This window comes from Gymnogyps californianus, chromosome 15 (genome assembly GCF_018139145.2).
Source record: "Gymnogyps californianus isolate 813 chromosome 15, ASM1813914v2, whole genome shotgun sequence".
Classification (NCBI taxonomy): Eukaryota; Metazoa; Chordata; class Aves; order Accipitriformes; family Cathartidae; genus Gymnogyps; species Gymnogyps californianus.
The window spans coordinates 7231948-7250500 of NC_059485.1; the positions used below are offsets into that span (position 1 = coordinate 7231948).

General features: G+C 42.8%; 1 protein-coding gene across 8 annotated transcripts in view; it reads left to right on the forward strand.

Annotated features, from left to right (window-relative positions):
- Window positions 1–18553, forward strand: part of PDGFA (platelet derived growth factor subunit A) — a 135075-nt gene that overhangs the window by 21649 nt on the left and 94873 nt on the right. For 2 of the 8 annotated variants that reach the window (XM_050905864.1, XM_050905869.1), the window contains one exon: window positions 621–4030. Coding sequence is in view for 3 of the 8 variants with exons in the window: in XM_050905869.1 (XP_050761826.1) it covers window positions 621–625 (5 nt within the window). In the remaining 5 variants the exon portion in view is untranslated. Of the gene's footprint in view, window positions 1–620; window positions 4031–5796; window positions 5971–12100; window positions 14462–18553 lie in introns of those variants that run through there. The other 6 variants (XM_050905866.1, XM_050905868.1, XR_007767333.1 and 3 more) reach the window with 5 other exon arrangements.

Sequence of the window (18553 nt, forward strand, 5' to 3'; positions counted from 1 at the left end):
GTGTTCCCAGTCATTGGCTGTATAACATGGAGTGTACATACAGCAAATACTATTATATGCATGACCATCAAACCCATGTTTTGGCATGAACTGGGATTGATTGTACATGCATCTGAGACGGTCTGATGATCTGCCTACCTGACAAGGAAGATGCTTAGAAATACCATTTTTTGTGTTGCAGGGCCCTGTGTTACTTACACCAGAAAATTAAGATCTTTTTTTTCGTCTGTTCAGTCTCAGTAGGATGATGAGAGTCAGTCATCAAAATTCATGAAGTTTTGAGTGTAGTGAAAAACTAACACCCTCTCAATGCAAAAATGACTGAAATCCTTTGGCCAACATATTAGCAATGTATGATGATGGCGATACACATTCCAAATTAAATATGAAATTGACATTTCTTAATGACTTGAATTATGTTAACTGCAGCACTTGCAATTGATTCTAGTATTTGGAGTGGGAATGATTCAGATTTTGCAGTGTAAGTATCCAGCCTAACGCCTGGATGATGGTGAATTTAATTTCAAGCACCTATTTTTGCACATAAACTCCCAATGGCAGTTTTCATTTATACTGATGTGTCGTTTCTAAAGAATGCTAAACTTGATGTCCTGTTTCAGATTAACAGGTATTTATTGGGAGTAGTATGATAGAAGCAAAGATTTTCTAAAATTCAACTTTAAAAGTGAGCATGTAAACTCAATCAAAACAGCATTTAGAACTTCTTGTCCCAGGTTAGTGACTCTTCATGCAGAACAGTTTTTTTTAAGTCATCTACTTAGAGGATAGGACCTTTGATTCTAATCATAGAGTTATTGTATCTTTTTTCTCTCCTGCAGATGTAAGGTGAAAATAAGCTAGAAAAAAAACTTCTCTCTGGGACATGGATGTACATGGTTTGTTACATTCCTGAACCTACTATGTATGGTGCTTATTGACTGTATACTTTATTTGTTCTCCTATGTGAAAAAACTGGCTCAAAAGAACACTTAATGAGAACAAAGAGACAATGTACATTTGTTTAATGTGACATCAAAGCAAGTATTGTAGCACTCTGTGAAACAATAGGAAGCTTCCCTGTCCAAAAAAGAAAAAAAATGAAAGAAAGAAAAACAGAAAAGAAAAAAAGACAGTTGAATGAATGGAGGATACCAAAAGTACTCAAAAACATGACAAAAATCTAAGTGAATAGTGGATTTCTGTCAGAGCAGTCAACGGTGCTTTACGTCAAGAAATGTGCCTGCGTTCTTGATGAAGATGGATGGACACTGGTGGACTTCAGGCACAAAAAAAGCAGGAATGTATGAAATGATCAAATGCCACGCAAACACTATAGAACAATACATCCTTGCTTGGTGGTGTTTTAAAAGTCTATACAAAAAAACCTTCTGGGGAGCCTTAAGTGGATTTTTTTTTTTTTACACCATAAAGTGATTATTAAGTTTTCTTTTTACTCTTTGCCTAGCTTTTTATTATCTCTTGGACTACATTTGCCAATAACACATATAAAAAACTGGTATAACAATAAGCAGAACACAAAACATTATGGTATTTCTCCTAGTGGGATGCAAACTAATGAGATGTATTAAAATAAAAATGGTATACCTATGCATAATTTTCTAGACGTTTCTTGGTTTATGTTCCCCAACCTCCCCCGTAATTTAAAGCATTACATAAAAAGAAAAAAAGAGAGATGTGCGTAAACAAATCATAGGATATCCATGCAAAAATCCTTTTTTTTTTTCTTTAAGACTTATGCCAGTTGCCTACTAGTGATATTGTGTTAGCAATTGTCATTCTTATCAGTATACAGATACTTTTATTTCACATGTTGAAGCTGTGTGAAATGTACAAATTCTTGTATCTGCATTGTACAATGTCATGGTGGCATGGGAACTACCTTGCTGCAAATATTTGAACAAAACCTAAAATTCTTTATTTTTGGTAAAATGTTATGCTTTATGTGTATTCAACAGAAATATGTGTTTTTGTAAAGGTGAAGTTTGTATTTTTATCTAAAAATTAACAGTTTTATATACCTGAGAAAGCCTGCTATGTTTTCTTGAACCAAAAAAAAAAAAAAAAAGAAAAAAGAAAAAAAAAGCATTTTGTGGTCATATTTTTGTAGTAGAATAGCCCAAATAACATCAAAATCTATTTTAACTATAGCAGGGCAGATAAAATACTCTGGCACCGGCTCCTATGTTTTCAAAGTGCCAAAGGATTAAATGTTCAGTTCCCCACGGATTGCAGTGGGAGCCACACGGCTAAATCCTGTACTGCTTTGGAAATTTAGGGCTGTGCCAGGTATATGACATGGCTACTCACTTGGCCATAATCGCTGCCCCACCCCAGTAGTTTGGATTATGTACCCTTTGTTTTGTTTGGATTATCACATTGGATATGTAAAATGAACTACTGGATTCTTTTATTTGTGAAACATCTTCAAAGAGATGAAAGAGTTTTCTTAGTTTGGAACGACAAAATAGTTTGTCTCGAAGACAGTGTTTCCACTCAAAAAATATCTTCAAATGTGAATGAACTGCAGAACCTTAAAACAACAAGAGAGAGAGATTTTTAACCTTTCAATTTCTTTAAATATAGTTCAAACATTCCCCTCCTGTTCCTGTAGCTATGTCCAATTTCAACCAAACAAAGCAATGTTAGCTAACAGGCATTATTGGCTTCAGATGCTAATGCAGAGATAGAGTTAGTCACCGTTCTATTTTGTGATCATTTTCCCAGTGTATTTGTTGAGCACCAAAACTGGAAATACATTTAACTAAGATTGTCTGTGCTTGTTTTCCACTAAGTGTACTGTTCACAATGTTATGCACATGAATGTATGTGTCTGCGTTTAAAAAAGTGTATAAAATGTAATTTATATATTTATGTTTCAGTGGGATGCCAATAATGTTGCTCCGTTCCTTTTTTGTCTGAAAGATATCTAATGAAAAAACCATATATCCATTAAAATCATGTAGATGAAAAGCATTATGTGACCCACTCAGACACTGTGCAGGTATGAAAGGATGTCAAAGTCACTTAAGTGGAATAATTTGCAAAACAACTTTTTGAGAGTCCTGTGGTTGCACTGGCATAAGAAGGTTGCATTCAGATCTGTGGGCCAGCTTCCCTGGAGTAACTCCATTGAGTATCATGGAGCTCTGCTGATTTACATCACGAGTGAGTCTGGCCCTATAGTAAAGTCTTGGGAAAAAAGCAAACTGAGAGGCATGCATTGTATTGGTGCCAGCAAATAAATGTGTGATACCAAATTCAGAAAACCAGGAGAGAATGAAGACTGAATGGAGACTTTTCCAGTAGTCGTTTGTTTGAGACTTGTAGTCTCGAGTTAATTTTGTTAGCAGGACTGAAACGCACATGAGTCTTTGTTCTCAAGCACAGTGTTTATACGGCATGCAGCAGAAAACGCAAAAATCTCAGGGCTATATTCTCAGCTAGTATAAATTGGCAAATGTTTTTGACTTCAGCCGCCCCTAAGCTAATTTACATCAGATGAGGATCCAGTCCACTGCTTTTAAAATATGAGGAGTAGTGTCACGACGTGAGCATCGCTTACTGTAGTCCAGCTGAGATATTACCCGCCAGCCTTTCGAACGTTACAGGCTATGGTATTAGTCCTTCTTCTTCAAAGTGGCAGATACAAGCAGAAGGAACAGTAACATTAAAGGTTGTGACACAGGAGACATTAATTCAAAGTTAAGTTGGACATTTCAAGGGCCATATCCTCAGCTGGTGTAAATCACCATCACTCCATTGCCTGCAATGGAGCTGTACCAGCTTACACCACTTGAGGGGCTGGTCCCTCATTCTTGCTCATCCCTTTCGCTACTCGGTCCTGCAGGGATCTCAGATTGTCGTGTATGGTTAATGTAATCCTGTGTTCTCTAATACTTAAGCACAATAAGTGAATATAAGAATGAGTGTCAGACTTAACTTTGAATGTCCAAGCTCTGAAATGGTTTGTTTCACCATTGTGGCTGTAAATTAAACAGTTCTCTGTGCATTTGTGAATGCCGTGTGATATCTTCTTCCGCTGTCTACTGGAGGTGGGCTCCATCTGGACTTTTAAAGTGCTGCATTTGGAGTGTTACAGGGAAGGGTGTGAGCAATTGGAGCCGCAAGATATCTGACAGCTCTGCTATTTGTGGGGTGGGGGGCTAGTAGGGGGCTTAATGAAGGAGTTGAAGATGATAGTTGTTGTAAGTCACGTTTCCATGCGATCCTTTAACACCTTGTCATTTTTCTCCTTGCATGTACTAGGTAGAGATTTGGGGATAAAAACGTTTTTCTGTTTTACATTCTGCAGTCACTTCCTCTGTCCAGAGATTCAGAAGCTGTTGGTCTGATTTCATCTTTTTTGAGGTCTTTTCTGGTCAGAAAGTATATGTGTAGGGGACTGCCCGAAAACAATCTGTGTTATAGTATGGTGTGTGATCACTGATTCTCTAGTCAATTCGTTACATTTAATTCCGTGCTTCATCTTTCCAGAGCTGCCTTTCAGTTGCTTTTGTTGAGTGAAATCAAGGATTACATGCCAGTTTGCTTTCCTTTTCTCCTGTCCTCCATCCTGCTTGGCGTCTGCTTTGTTAGACAGTGCACGGTGACTACAGGCAGTTGCTCCTCTCCAGCCCTGGAGGTTCCTAGGCAGCTCCAGCACTTCGTGTCTTTAAGCTTAGGCTTTTTACTCTGCTTGGAACAGCAACTCACGGGTCTTCCTCCAATGGGCTTCAGCATTCCAGCTATGAGGTTCTCTTGGCTGTCCTCTTCAGGTCCATGTTGCCTTTCTGTGGTCTACTTTCCAGCTATTCTCTGCCTGACTTTCCCATCCCTCTGTTTCTGTCTCTCAAAAATGATTTTCCCTTCCTAGGATCTGTCTCATCATGTATCTCTTCTCTCTCCTCCTGCCTGACAGAACAGCCTTTCATCTGTTTATCTCCAAATCAATTGCTTTATCTAGGCATGTGCCCTGAGATCCTGTCTCCCAGGCCTACGGGCCCATAACTGACCCCCCACAGGAGAGACAAATGCTGTTATATAGACCTGTGTTTGTGGAGAGAAGAAGATTCATCTTTGCATTTGGAAAAATACTTGTTACTGAAGGCTCCCTGCTAAAGCTCTGTCCGATTCCAGCGACAGTGTAACTCTGGAATAGTGGCACTGAAGCTATTCCAGACATCTGACAGTTCAATTAAGATCAGTGGCCCCGTTTATGATTTAATTTGAAAGTGTACCCAAAAGCAAAGATGAAGTTTCAAAGCTACCTCAGATTTGCATGCTCATATTTTACTGTAAATGGAAGGACATCATGTTTGTAGGCCCCTTCCATGGCTTTGAAGATTTTACCCGGAATATTTATCTGACCCTCTCTTGGGCTGGAAATCGTGGTTGCTTTAAAACAGAAACAACGTGGAGGTTTTCAATGAAGTAATTTTCTTGGTGTTTCTAATACACAGCTTCTAGTACTAGCAGATCTCAGAAACAGAGTCAGGTAAAAATCGTTTAAACCCATAAGAATCCCACTTCAGTTTGCTTTAATTTCAGGTAACAGAGAAAAGCCTATCAGTGTTGCATTCCTCAAAAACCAGCCTGTTTTGTATTTATTATTCCATTTAATTACTGTGTGTTTTCCCACATTTTAATAGCAAGGTATTATTCCATGTCTGAGCTTTTCTGTGCCGCTCTTTGCTGTAGCATCTCTGCGGCACAGCCTTGAACTGGTTTGTGCTCGTATCTCCTCTGAAATAAAGAACTATTGTTATCCCATTTTAGGCGAGACCGAGGCATGGAGAAATGACTGTGCAAGGTCACACAGCAAGGCTATGGCAGAACCAGGGATAGGACTCAGATCTGAGTGCTCATCCAGTGCCCTAAATCACACGACCATCTTCCCTTTCCAAGAATGAATCCTTGCACCCTTAGAGCTAAATACTGAAAAGATTGAGGGTAAGTCATTTTGCCTAATTATTGTGCATCGGATACATGATCGAAAACCACTGCCGTATCGTCAGAGAATGTAGTGACTGATGAAAATCCAGCTTTCTGCCCATGCAATTATGCTGCCTTTTATGCTATCATGAGCTAGTCATTTCCTGCATCTCTAAGGAGTCAACCTTTCGTGACTTACAGTGAAAATTACGCACATAGAACAAATCAAGACTCAGATTTTATGGGAATTTACAAAAATTCAGTAGACAATTTTCATTGTACTTCCCTTCAGTTCAGTGTCATTCATTCCTTTTATGGTGTGGGTAACATTTCCTAAGGGAACTGTTTTTATCATGGGCCCAATCCTGATTTTTTTTCCCAGGCCCTAACGTGGAAAAGCACTTTAAGAGGTGCCTGTGTTTGCCCTTCTTCAAACTAGTGCCTCAGCATGCTCGTAACTTTGGACAAACATCCCACTGACCTCAGGCAAATGGGGCAGAGTTGATGCTTTATTACTCTTTTTAAGTAGGGTGTGCCTTCCTGACACAGGATCCCAGTTGTGGGATGGGGGTCTTCGTGCTCTTAGAGTGTTGAAGTATGTTGTAAGCAACCCCAAAGATGAAGTAACAAGACTAGAATATACAACTAGAAAAACAGCTGGGAGAGTTTCACTCTCTTCTACTCCCATGGAGGTTGCTGTGTTGAAATACGTACTTGGTCTTTTTTGGGAAAGTACTTTCCTGGCGTGGGTGGATTCAGGACTGCAATTACTAATGCCAGTGAGCCCATTTAAGATTATCTGTTTGGGTACCTCAGACAATATAATTTGAAAACTCACAGTCATACTCATAACAGACAAATTTAAGATGGGAAAAAATAATGAGAGTAAATTTCATGTGAAATTTGGCAACTTTTAGTTTAGGGGGAAAAAAGGAATTAGAAGATAAATGAACAAGATCAAAAGCTTGATCATTCATTTTTCAGTTGTGGAATGTTATCTGTCGCTTTAGTCATTCTAATTATTTGCTGCATCAGGCTAAATTATGTGCTGAAGTAGCTCAAAATCACTACAACATGTAAAAAGTTATGGCTGGTTCTCGTTGAACTGCTACCTATTATCATGGCATATGACTCTGAGGTGGGGCCTGCAATCACAGTTGTAAATCAAACAACAAGTCATAGGTTAGGTACTGTTTTCCTTCGATATTGTCTCTGTTTTCTGTATGCTAGTCTCTTGAGTGACGTTTGGTGAGCTTTTTAGTTAGGTGTAGTCTCAAGAATACGTAGTTCCCAACCTGAAACTAAGGAAGTGCTAACTCTTAGTCTTGTTCATTATCAATAGCTGAAATTCTGGCAACATCCTGGTGACAGAATTTCTGTCACTGAAGGTTTCAGTGTCACATTCTTCCAGTGTTTCTTCTTCCCCTAGAGGGGAATCCAGCCATTATTATATTTGACTCATTAGCAGGCTATCAAATCTGACTTGGTTTGAGTTTTTAGCATCTAAAAATTTCTGTTTGGACTGATACTTGGGCATGCCAAATGTTTTCCAGGATCTTAGATAAAAATACACAAAGAAAGGCTGACTTGTGTGCTTCAACAGAAAAGAAATCCACATATGAAGGCTGGAGTAGCCCCTCAAGCAGGGAAATAAGGAGCCGAGTTTGTACCAAGCGTTGCACACTCATCTTCCCAAGATCAGACCTGGTGTTTTGGCCCCTACATACTATCTTTGATCTTGCTTAATGAAGGCAATTGGTTTTACTGTCCATCTTTGAAATTGAGGGTAGCTGTTAAGATCGGGTAGGCAAGAACCAGCAGCACCCAGAGATCCAGTTGAGCCCATAGTGCTTGAAATCCCCTGGGGATTTTGAAAAGAGCTTGATTCTAAACACTTCTGAAAATCCCACCCTGGTGTATTTGGCAGATGAAAAAAGAATCCAGGAAATACACTGCATATAATGATCACTCAGTGACAAAGTAGGTGTTCATAGAAAATGCTCATGCTTAAATCTTTCAGCAGTTAATGATCATCTTTACAGACCATAATACTTGAATACTTCACTTATCGATACATCAGGGCTTGGATGAACTTTGAGACATATGAAAATGGGACACTCCTTAGGCCAATGGTAGCTCTGTGTTCTAGTAACTGATCAACCAATTACATAATTGGCCAGATCACTAACTTGCATAAATAGATACAACTCCATTGACTTCACTGGAGATGACAGTTACCTGAGAATTGACCCGAAACTCTTGCCACGAAGCAGATAATGGTTTCATATTTTGCTGTTTAGTGTCGTAAAAATAGACTCATTTCCTGGAGCAGTTAAAACAAGAAAATCTGGAAAAGCAATTTCCCACAGAGACTCATCCATGCTGGAATTTGCCGAGGTCCCCGGATGTGAACATGTGCTGTTATAAACATAAAACAGCAACTTTGTTTAGGGAAGCCTCTGACCTGTCAAAAATGCAGAGCATTTGTTACCAGACTTTTCCTTGGCAATTAGCGGGTAGAATTACTCACAGAAATTGTTTTGCTTGCTCACAAGGGGAGAAGCAAGACATAAATTCAAGATATCCCCTGTTTGACCACAGGAAAGAAGACTCTGTTCACAGAGGGCCTGAGGGTGATGTGCTGAGCGGCCTCAGCTCCCTTTGGGGATGCACTCGAACTTGTAGACCTCAGTGAAGTATCAAGAGCTCTCCAGAATTGCTGGACATCCCGAGCTGTGATTTTTTTCAGCAGTCTAAGGGATTTTGGTATCCAGCTTTAATTCATTTTTACAAGACTTTCAGGAAACCTCAGTTGGCTTCAGAATGCCTCTGTCTTTGTTTTGCAGAGAGACTAATTTTGACCCAGGGATGTCACCATGAGCGTTGCCTTCCTTCTCTAGGTAGCGGCACTCAAACCTTAGGTTTGCTTTCCGCTGTTTGATGTAGGTGTTTCCCAGCAGTGACTTTTCAAGTGGCTGTTGCATGCCCCGTTCACCGGTGGGACAGCCTGACATTTCAGATGGGGAGTCCTCCTTACTCCAGCCATGCTTCACCTTTTCCTTAGCACTTTGGCTTTACGTGTCTTTTCTATATAAAGGTGGTGCCGGTTTAAGCTGAAGACCAGGGAAGTTTCAAGAGGCCAGATTTTCTGCTATGGGCCCTGTTCTGCTGGAGCCTGTTGCCCAGCTGTGTCAGCTCTGTGGGGCCAGAGAAGGAGGGAGAGATGCTGCAGCACTTCAAGGAAGCCAAGATATGCCTCCTCGTGCTCAAACGGTCCTGCCTGAAGACACATCCTCCCTGGCTGTCACCAAGCACTGCAGTTTCCCCCGCCTCCCCCTTGCCTTGAGGGCTGATGTTTCCCGAATGCCAACATGTCCCTCATGCAGAGGAAGGTCTCATGCTGCATTGTGTGGTTGAGGAGACGTGGTATCTACTCGACAGCAAGATTCCCATGCAGACTGAGGGCTCTGTGCTCATGCACTTGGGAGTGAAGACATTTCTTGGTCCAAACTCACCCACAGTAAAGTAAGCTGCTTAGAGGTCTCCTTGGAGCCAGGAAGCTACTCAAAAACATGCTCAGGATCTGAATTCCCCTTGACTGCAGTGGATTTCTGCAGCAAAAATGACAGAAGCAATTTATCCCGGATAGAGTGGTTTCTTCAACAGGCCATGTATGAGTCCTGCAGGTTAACGCTCAGCTTGTGTACTTTACAGATTGCCACAAATACTGCTTTTAAATCAAATTGTCACTATTTATTCAGGGATATGTTTCTCTTACATGTGCTTCAGAAGAGCTTGCCTAACAGCTTGTACCCATGTGTTGTGAAGAGCCTGCTGGCCGATCCAAAATGGTTAGGCTATGTCTGCATATCTAATAGGGGTTTTGGGACCTTGCAGCTGGGGTTAGCAAGTGCACATGTTTCCCATTAGCTCCCTGCATTCCCCTAAGTTGTGATTCAGCAAGAGAGTCAGTGGAAAGCTGAACTTGAGGCATGTGAGATGTTTCTCTGAAGTTACTCGTGCTTAAAGTTAGGCATGATCTGAGTTGGCTTGCTAAGCTGAGGCCCTGAAGAGCCTACTGTGCTAACACAGTGTAAGCTTAAGTCTTTTCCTCTTACGCATTGTCTGGAGTGATGTTAGTTTCAGAAGCAGTCTGCAGCCTTTCAGTAAACTATTCCATAGTATTGAGGGAAACCTTTAACTATTCAGTGGCTTTCTACCAGCAAGCTCAGCTACACTAGAAAGCCCATAGCAATGCTTGCCCTCTCTGGGCCTCTAAGGTCTCTTCCTTCCTTATTTTCTTCAGCATGTTTCTTTTCTAAAAGGCAAGTGAAAAAAACCACCTTAAAATAGTACCTTAAAAAGGTGGGAAATTAAGCAGATCATATCATCTTGATTCCTTTATCTTGCTTAATTAAGGAGAAGTTTGCCAATAGTGATCTGGTATTTCCTAAAACAAGCATACATGAAGAACACTTTGAGCAACTTCAAAAGAATTTTCAGGCTAGATCAGGAAAAGATAAAACCAGAAGTGGAAACTTCTAATACACTTCATAGCTCATTACTTACAGGAAGTACATTGTTGCATAGGATACTAATGAATTCTGCAGGATGAGGTTTCCAAAAGAAAAAAAAATGGCACCTTCTGCATCTTAGAGGAAAGGTCTCAGGGCCTCTGCAATTACGATAGATAGGCAGTGGATGTGTATGGTCGTATCACCCGGAAAGAGTCAACCTCTGGGAAAAGGCTTTTTAAAGTTTCAAGCGTGTACACTATTGAATTTCTGTAGCAACTTCCTGGTCTAGCTGCGAAAAGTGATAAAGGGAATGGTAAAAGTCTGTCTTGTTTTCAGTTGCCCTGTTCTACACCCTAGAAGGCAGAAATACTGCACGGCGTATATTTAGCTGGAGGGAGGACAGCAGGAACACATTTGAATGACTAAGGATGAACACGGTAAAGTTGATGCTGATGTTCTCAATCAGGTAGTGAGGCCGGCAAAGTGAGAATAGCAAAATGGATACTCAGATTTACCAGTGACACTTGTCTGAAAAATTAATATTTGATAGACTCTTAATTAACTCAAGAAGTAATCCTAAAATCCTGCTTTTGGACAAGGGCCTGAATCCCAAGCTACTGGATTTACCGTTAGTGAGTTGGTGCTCTCAGAAGTGTTGTGAAACAGGAATATTTCATATTTGTAAAGCACCCAGAGATCCTACGGATGACAAGTAACAGTTTTCTATTGTTTAAAGAGTTCCTCGGTGTAAGCAGGCCCCTGGATGGTGACTAGGGAGCTAAGGGCTTGTGCCCCAGGCTCAGCTCATGGTTTCAAGTCCGGACGTGCTGCCCCCAAGTTAGCACTAGCCAGTGCTGGGTGCACCTCTGTCATGTGCAGAGCATTGCACACATGCCGGTTACCTTGCAGTTCTCCACCACGGGGGATGTGTCCACCTGCCAGCTCTTGTATTTCACTCAGATTGTAAGGGTAGCTTTGCTGTATGTATGAACATATTTTAGGCGACAAGACATTTCCATCAGGACTGAAGCACACGGGTAGTGAAGCTTGAATATTTTTTTCTTATGTACAGGGAAGATATTTAAATATCGGGTTAGTTGCTCTTTGTATCTTTAGGCACCCAGATACTTCTAAACTTGTGGTCACTGGAAGGCTGTCTTACTGAAAATCAAGAGGCGTTTGCCCTAGTGAAGGTTTCTACTCATGCTTGAAAGTGAGATTTGGACTCCTAAGTCACAAAGATGCTTTTGCAAATGTTGTGTCTGTCTTTCTGCTTCTCTATAAATCAACCTGCTTGGCCTGAACTGAATGTTTAAATCATAAACAGCCGAAGGACAGTCTGATTGCTTCTTTCTGAGTGTTCCCCTTATGGAGCGCTTGGGGTCACATGGCATCTGCTCTGACCTTCAAGGACCTGCTTTCGGGAGGCTTTTTTATGATGCTAACAAACCCCACATTTTAACTAGCCGTTAAATAAGCCAGTCAGTGGTATCTATTCAGGACAGGGATTAGGAGAGTATTCTTACTGGGATACAAGATGGCTCTGTCCGTGCGCTGGCCAGGGATGAAGGGCTGGAAAACTGTGTGGTGGAAGAGACTATTAATGTGATTTTCCACAACTTTCCTTGCAGCTGCATTTTTGAGGAGAGAGAGAGAGATGGCTAGGCTTGCAGTAACATGTTGTGCCGTCATAAATGCTACAGCCACCATCTGTTTCCAGCCCACGACTTGAAAGAAAACTGAGCAGTAATCTCATAATTCACATGAGCATTTTACACTTGTGAACCCTTCCCAACCTTTGTCTAATAATGAAGGGAGTGCATGGTGCTAAGGTTTGTATTTTTCCTGCACGTATTAGTGTTTATTTGTATGTCTCTTTCTGTTCTGTTGGGTTTTTTTTTCCATGGGCCCATAAAAAAAATTTCTCTGGGAGGAAAATCCGACCAGTTCCACCGTCAAAAGAAACGTAATAAAGGCAAAATCCCAATTCCATTGACCTTGCTGTCAAAATTCTCCAGGAGGAGGTGCATTTAACATTCCTTGCTGTGTCTGTCTTAGTTACTTGTTGATTAAAAGAAAGAAAGACATTAGAAAGTGAAGAGGCAGGTTGCTGAACTGCCCTTTCCCTGCAGAAGCAGAGCTGCTGGAATAGCTGGACGCGTGCATTTTAAACCCGCACCATCAGATAGGATGGTAATGGTAGGTTGGATTTTAATGAAAACAAATTCTTCTGCTAATCTTCGCTTCGGGCTGGTCCTCTGTGGGATTAAGGATACCACCTGCTGTGCCAAAGACATGCTCAGGTTCGAGGCTGCCGGTGGGTGGGAAGAACACAAACATCTGAGAGTGACTCTGGTGAGCGATCGCAGTCTGCCCTGTTGCAGTGCCCTCAGGGAAGCCAAAGAGTTGAGATCATTTAGCTGATGGAAGTACTGCTCCCCTCCAGCCTGCAAAGCAAGGCTAGCATCATTAAGGATTTCTTTTTGACTGTTCTGCAAAACCAAGGGCTGCTGTTTCTCTGGGCCTCCTCTCGTCTTTGGACCCAATTTGCACACCTCCTCCTAGCGCAGCCAAACCGGCTGAATGAGCTCCTGCTCTCCTCTGGCCTTGGGAACAATGACTTTCATCATCTCGACCAGACTGCAGAGCAGTTTAAAGATGAAAGGGCTTCTCATTTCATATATCCCACTGCTGCTAGAACTATAAATCCTTGATGGACTGAGTTTATAGCAAACTGCTACTGCAAGCAAGTGAAATTTATTTTGTATTGTCATATGTATGGTCAAACTGTCCAAGAAGCTGCCAAACAAAGAACTGAGCTGCTGATGGGCAACCCATTCAATCTCTTCTCATTTTATTTAAAAATAATAAATAACTATCAATCAAAGGAACTTATTTTGACATGTGCTACCTGTTGGGTGATCCTCAGTATCTCCAAGGTGTGTCCGTAAGTGGAAGAAAGCTGCCAGCTGTTGCCAGGTCTGGCAGACATGACATGAAGTTCCACCAAGAAAAGGTTTGTGGGCTCACTGGGGTTGGGGACAGGTTAAGGGCCACCTCCTTTTTTAGCACTACTCGCTGTTCTGAATGTGTTTGGTCAGGTAGCAATGGTGCACAGAGGCCACATCCAGCCACGCAGACCTCTGCTTGAATCAATGACAAAGCCTCATTGACCTGTATACGGCAGTGGTCCTTCTTCTGTCTTGCAGTTTGATCAAAGATGGGTTGGTGGTGGATCTCTGGGGTCTAGAAAGCCGGCCCATGTCTATTTTGGTGCCTTGTGGTGGTAGATGAGCTAAAAAGGAGATAGTAGAAACTCTTCAAGCTGATGGGGTCTGAATCCCATGTATTTCTGTATCATTTTCTTGCAGGGCAAACAAGCCTGAAAAGTTACCTTATTTTTATTTTTTACCCAGGCTAATTAATTATAGCTGGGGGTGTTGTATTGAACGGCCTTTCCCCACTTACTCCTGTTGTCCTGCCGGATTCAATCTCTGCAGCCTCCCACCCCCTCGTCTGTAGTTTATGCCCACATCTGGAGTGTCTGCCCTGCACACGTGCTGGTGGGAGCCTTCTCCCCGCCGGCGCACACGTCATGGCCTGCCTTTGGTGTCCGTGGAGTTAGAAGCATCTTTCCCGATGCTTGTTTTTGCATGAGAGGGAGAGAGGGGGCACGGGAAGGGCAATGGCAGGGAAGGCCTCTGACATGAAATTCCCAGGAACAGGATTTGCACATTTTATGACCGTTCAGATGGAAATGCAACGGAGCTGAATTATTCCTCCTTAATCCTGCTTTCTCACTTTCCTCCCAGCAGCCTCCTCCCCTCGAGCTTAGGTAATACAGAAGCGTATAAACAAATCCCACCATGTGAAAAATAGCAAAGGGGGAAAAAAAAAAAAGACCTGGGTTAGGGCTGTGATGGATAGACAGGTGGAAGGCAGGCACCAGAAGGGAGGATGAATGGTAAAAGCCTTTGATGGAAACACTAAAGAGCTATTGAAAATCCAAGGGGTGGGGGGAGGGAGGAGAAAGAATAGCAGGAGGAGGGAAAGCAAGGGAGCCGTGCCCCCCCTCCCCCCCGCCCTCTTTCTCAGGATGTTGAAAGTATTTGTCCTTCGTTACAAAATGATTGAACTGCCGCCAGGCCAGGCCACCCTTCCAGCCATTGCACTGGGAAACTGGCACTTCTGAAAGCCTCGTCGCCTCTCAAATTTTATAGCTTTCCCTTTTTGTGGGAGTTTTTGTGTTGTGCTACTTGCAGGATTGTTTTCAGATTTGCCGCGTGTCAAAGAAACTATATTTTGTTGCTCTGACAAACACAGAGTCCAGGTAATGAAAGGAAGAATTAAAAAATAAAGGCCCATTTTTATCAGAATACCCAGCTGTATGCCTTTTATTGAGTCCGAATTTCATGCGTTTGGTATTCATGATGTTGCATTAATATTCCTTTGGTTTATCTCTAGTGCTTTTCGAAGGAGGAATTTCATCCTGTAAATAAAGCTTCTACTTTACTGATGTCTCTGTGTGCACAAAAGTGGTGCCTGCTCTTGATAGTCAGAGTAGCGAGGATGATCCTGTTCTATCATAATTAAAATGATTTTTGCATCAGGCGAATGCAGACAACAGGGAGAATAGTCTTTCCCCTTTTCAGAATGGCCCCTGAAGTTCTGCAATGTCTTTGTCCTGCAAGATCTACAGATGGGAAGAACTGTTGAAGATCTGCATACAAGACTGTTATTGCTGCCAGAGGCTGTATTTATATAATGTATTTATATGTGTATGTATTTATATAAGCCTGATGCTTGGGAAGAACAGAAGCCACGTGCCTTCTCAAGAATTAGATCTGGGTGTCTGTAGATTGATCCTCCACCCAGGCTCTTGTTAACCAGGGGAGGACCCAGGGCCATGGTGTCTGCCCGATGCCACTCACGTGCCATCGCTGTCAGAGAGGCCGATGAGCTTGAGGTGCCCCGGCCAGGCAGGGTGAGTGGGGTCCTGGCTGTCCCCTGGGCAGGTACCTGCTCTGTGTGCTGGGCGAGTGCATGCCCTCCCTTCCCATCAGCTGCATCGCCCTCAACGCAGCCCCAAGGGCACTCCTCCGAGTAAAGAGTGCAGACAGCCAGCTGTCTATTGCCTCCAAGATTAGATCCTGGGATTAGGTCTCTGATGGGCTGGCCGTGCCCTATAATTGAAATAGGCCCAGGAGAGCAGAGAGGCAATATGCAACCCATACGTACAGGGAGGGGCTGTGCTTGCTCACAGACCCACTGCAGCTCAAAGCAAATCTCTCCACTAACATAACTTTGCAATAGCACTTTCCACCTAAACATCTCCAGTGCCTGGTTACATTCATTAATGTTTGCAATGTCCCGAGAGAGGTAACGCTGCCTTTATCCCCACTTCCAAAAGAAGAGAAAGGGTAAGTGATTTGCTCAGGGTTAGATGGGGAGTCGCTGGAGATGGTGCTTCAGTCTCCTGCCTTCAAAGGAATTTGCTGCAGTGACCAAAGCAAACAGCCCCTGCTGTTACAAAGCCGGACCGTGGCGTGTCATTCGCACTTTGTATCTGAGATGCTGTGTCTGGGAAGGTATTGCTGTCCTTGCGAACTAACTTTTAGTTCGTGAGCGTGGGTGAACACTTGTCAGCGTGCCAGGATGACACAAAGTCTAGAAATCACGATGGCAATTCAGGTCATGGTATAACGGGGGAAAAATGTTGCCTCAGAAGTGTCCCCGGCTAGTGTCACTGCTAGTGATTATTTAAGCTGCAGGACATGGCTGTGGCAAAGATCAGGTTGTAGCTGATATGAATCATGCCTTGAAATAACACTTGCCTTCTTACATTGTGAAAATTACAGAGGTATGGGAAGTGAGGGAAAATGGGATTTCCCTGGAGGTTAAAGATTTTCCTTTAATCAGCTTTCATAATGTTAATTAAACGTTTGGAACAATGGCTCGGTCTTGGGATCCGCCCGCTCTTGCGTAACTATCTCACAATACCGTTTTCACTTTCATGTTTATTTGCCAGCATGATTCCAAGCAAGAACTGAGCAAGACTCCTGCACCAAGGAGCTACTTGGGTTTTGGGAAAACTCATCTCCCTCTCTTGCCTCTCCTAGAGAGAGAAGACCCAAACTCTCCCCTCCTGAGAAGGAGCAGCCTAGAGGGATCACAGCACTTTGTCTGTCATCATTGCCCCATCTGCAAGTGGGGCTAATAAAAACTTACTGGTACTTTGAGACTGGTACATATAAATATATACCCACCCATATGGAGAAATGGGTGTGTTTATAGAGATCGGTACATGGATAGATATATTCCAGGTAGGTAAGATGTGTTGCAGTGCCACTTGTTCCCTGAATTTTTCACTCTTTCTGTGGTGTAGTTGCTATGTGCCCATGGGAGCCATAGTTTCTGGTCCTTTGAGCAATGGGCTTAATATAACGCAGGCTTGTATCACACACACATGGAGCGCTCAGGGGAAGAGAAAATTTGGGGAACCGCTCACAGGCAGGGGATGACATTGATTTCCCCAGGAACCTCACCCCATGGGAGGGGGAACGGTGCCAGGCATATTTCCACAGCCCAGGAGGTCCTCTTGGTGCCAGACTGGGATGTCTCTCCTGGTGGTCTGTTGGTATGTCCCAGAGCTGGTCTAGCGACGTGCTCAGAGCACCCACCAGCCACACGCGTGCAGGGGGGTGCACACGCATACAGAGCCACAGCCTGGCCACCTTTGTTCTTCAAGTTAGAAAAGACTTTTTTCAAAAATAAGGTATTAAAACTTACAAACGTCAGACACTATCAGAAAAAAAAAAAGAACCTATTATATTTTAGGTCAAAGTGTTATCTAGCCCAAGATTTTTAAATATGCGCAAAATGCAGTTTCTGCAGAAGGACCATTAATCAGCTGCTGGAAGAACTGCCTTTTTTAGGCTGCAAAGATGAAAAAAAGCTGTGAGTGCCGGGGCAGCTCCATTTTCCCATTGTATGGACGGTGGGTCTCGGTGCAGGAGGGCACCTATATCCGTGCAGGCTCTTGCTTCCCTAGCAACGTGTTAACATCTTTGCAAAAGCTGTTTAAATACGCCGAGCCGCTTGCCACGCAAGCTTTACATGGCAGTTTCCCTGTTGACACATGCTTTTGTCTGCTTTAGAGGAGGTGCTCTGTAAACATAAATGTTAAGATGGTTTTTATGTTACTTATTTCTGATTCATTGGTTCTAAATTAGTAGCTCAGAGGCACATACCTTTCGTACAGGCAGGGAAGGGATTGCGTCTCTTCTCCCCACCTTTGGAAACTTTGACCTGCTAAGATCACAAACTGTAGGAAATCTTGGAGGCGAAGTCCCAGGTACCGCCAGCAGTAAAAGCCCAGAGAAAACAGATTAGGTGTGTTTGAAAGACATTTTAAGGGATCTTGGACTATCTGGCTCAGTTTCCATATACCACAGGCAAGATTAATTTCAAGACTGATTTTGATAGAGTGAAGGCTTCTTCCTTAATATAGAAATTGGCTGTGTAATTTTTATATATATATATATATATACATATTGTTTTTTCCTGTTTGGCAGTGCGGGACGTGAGGAATCAACTCTTCTTCTCCACGCCCCTTTGATTAGCACAGGAGTGGCAGGAGGAATTTTTTCTCTCTTGGTCATTCTGGGCAAACTTTGAGCCCAGCTTTTCCACCCTGTTCCCATTAAGAAGCTGCAGAGGCCACAGGAGCGAGCCCCCAGCCAGCTGGGAGCCATCAGCTGCCTTCAAAGCCTTGGCCAGCCCTTCTGTGATAAATCTATGGTGAGGTGTGTAATGCGCGTGGTGTCAGCCCCGTATCCCACACACTTCCTGTGCCAGCAGGGATGAAATTTTTTTAAAAATTAGAGTGCAAAAGGGAAAACCCATTCCTTGAACTTTTAAGTCACTTTATGGAGCAGTCAACGGTATTGGGGTTGGGTCTTACTCGTCTTTAACCGAGGGCTGCTGGCTGTAGGTTTTACCACCCTTTCGCAGGAGTAGGGTGGCAAGGCCCTGAAAGCTGAGCTGTTCCCTCCTGGATCCTCCCTTGCAGACGGCAAAGGACA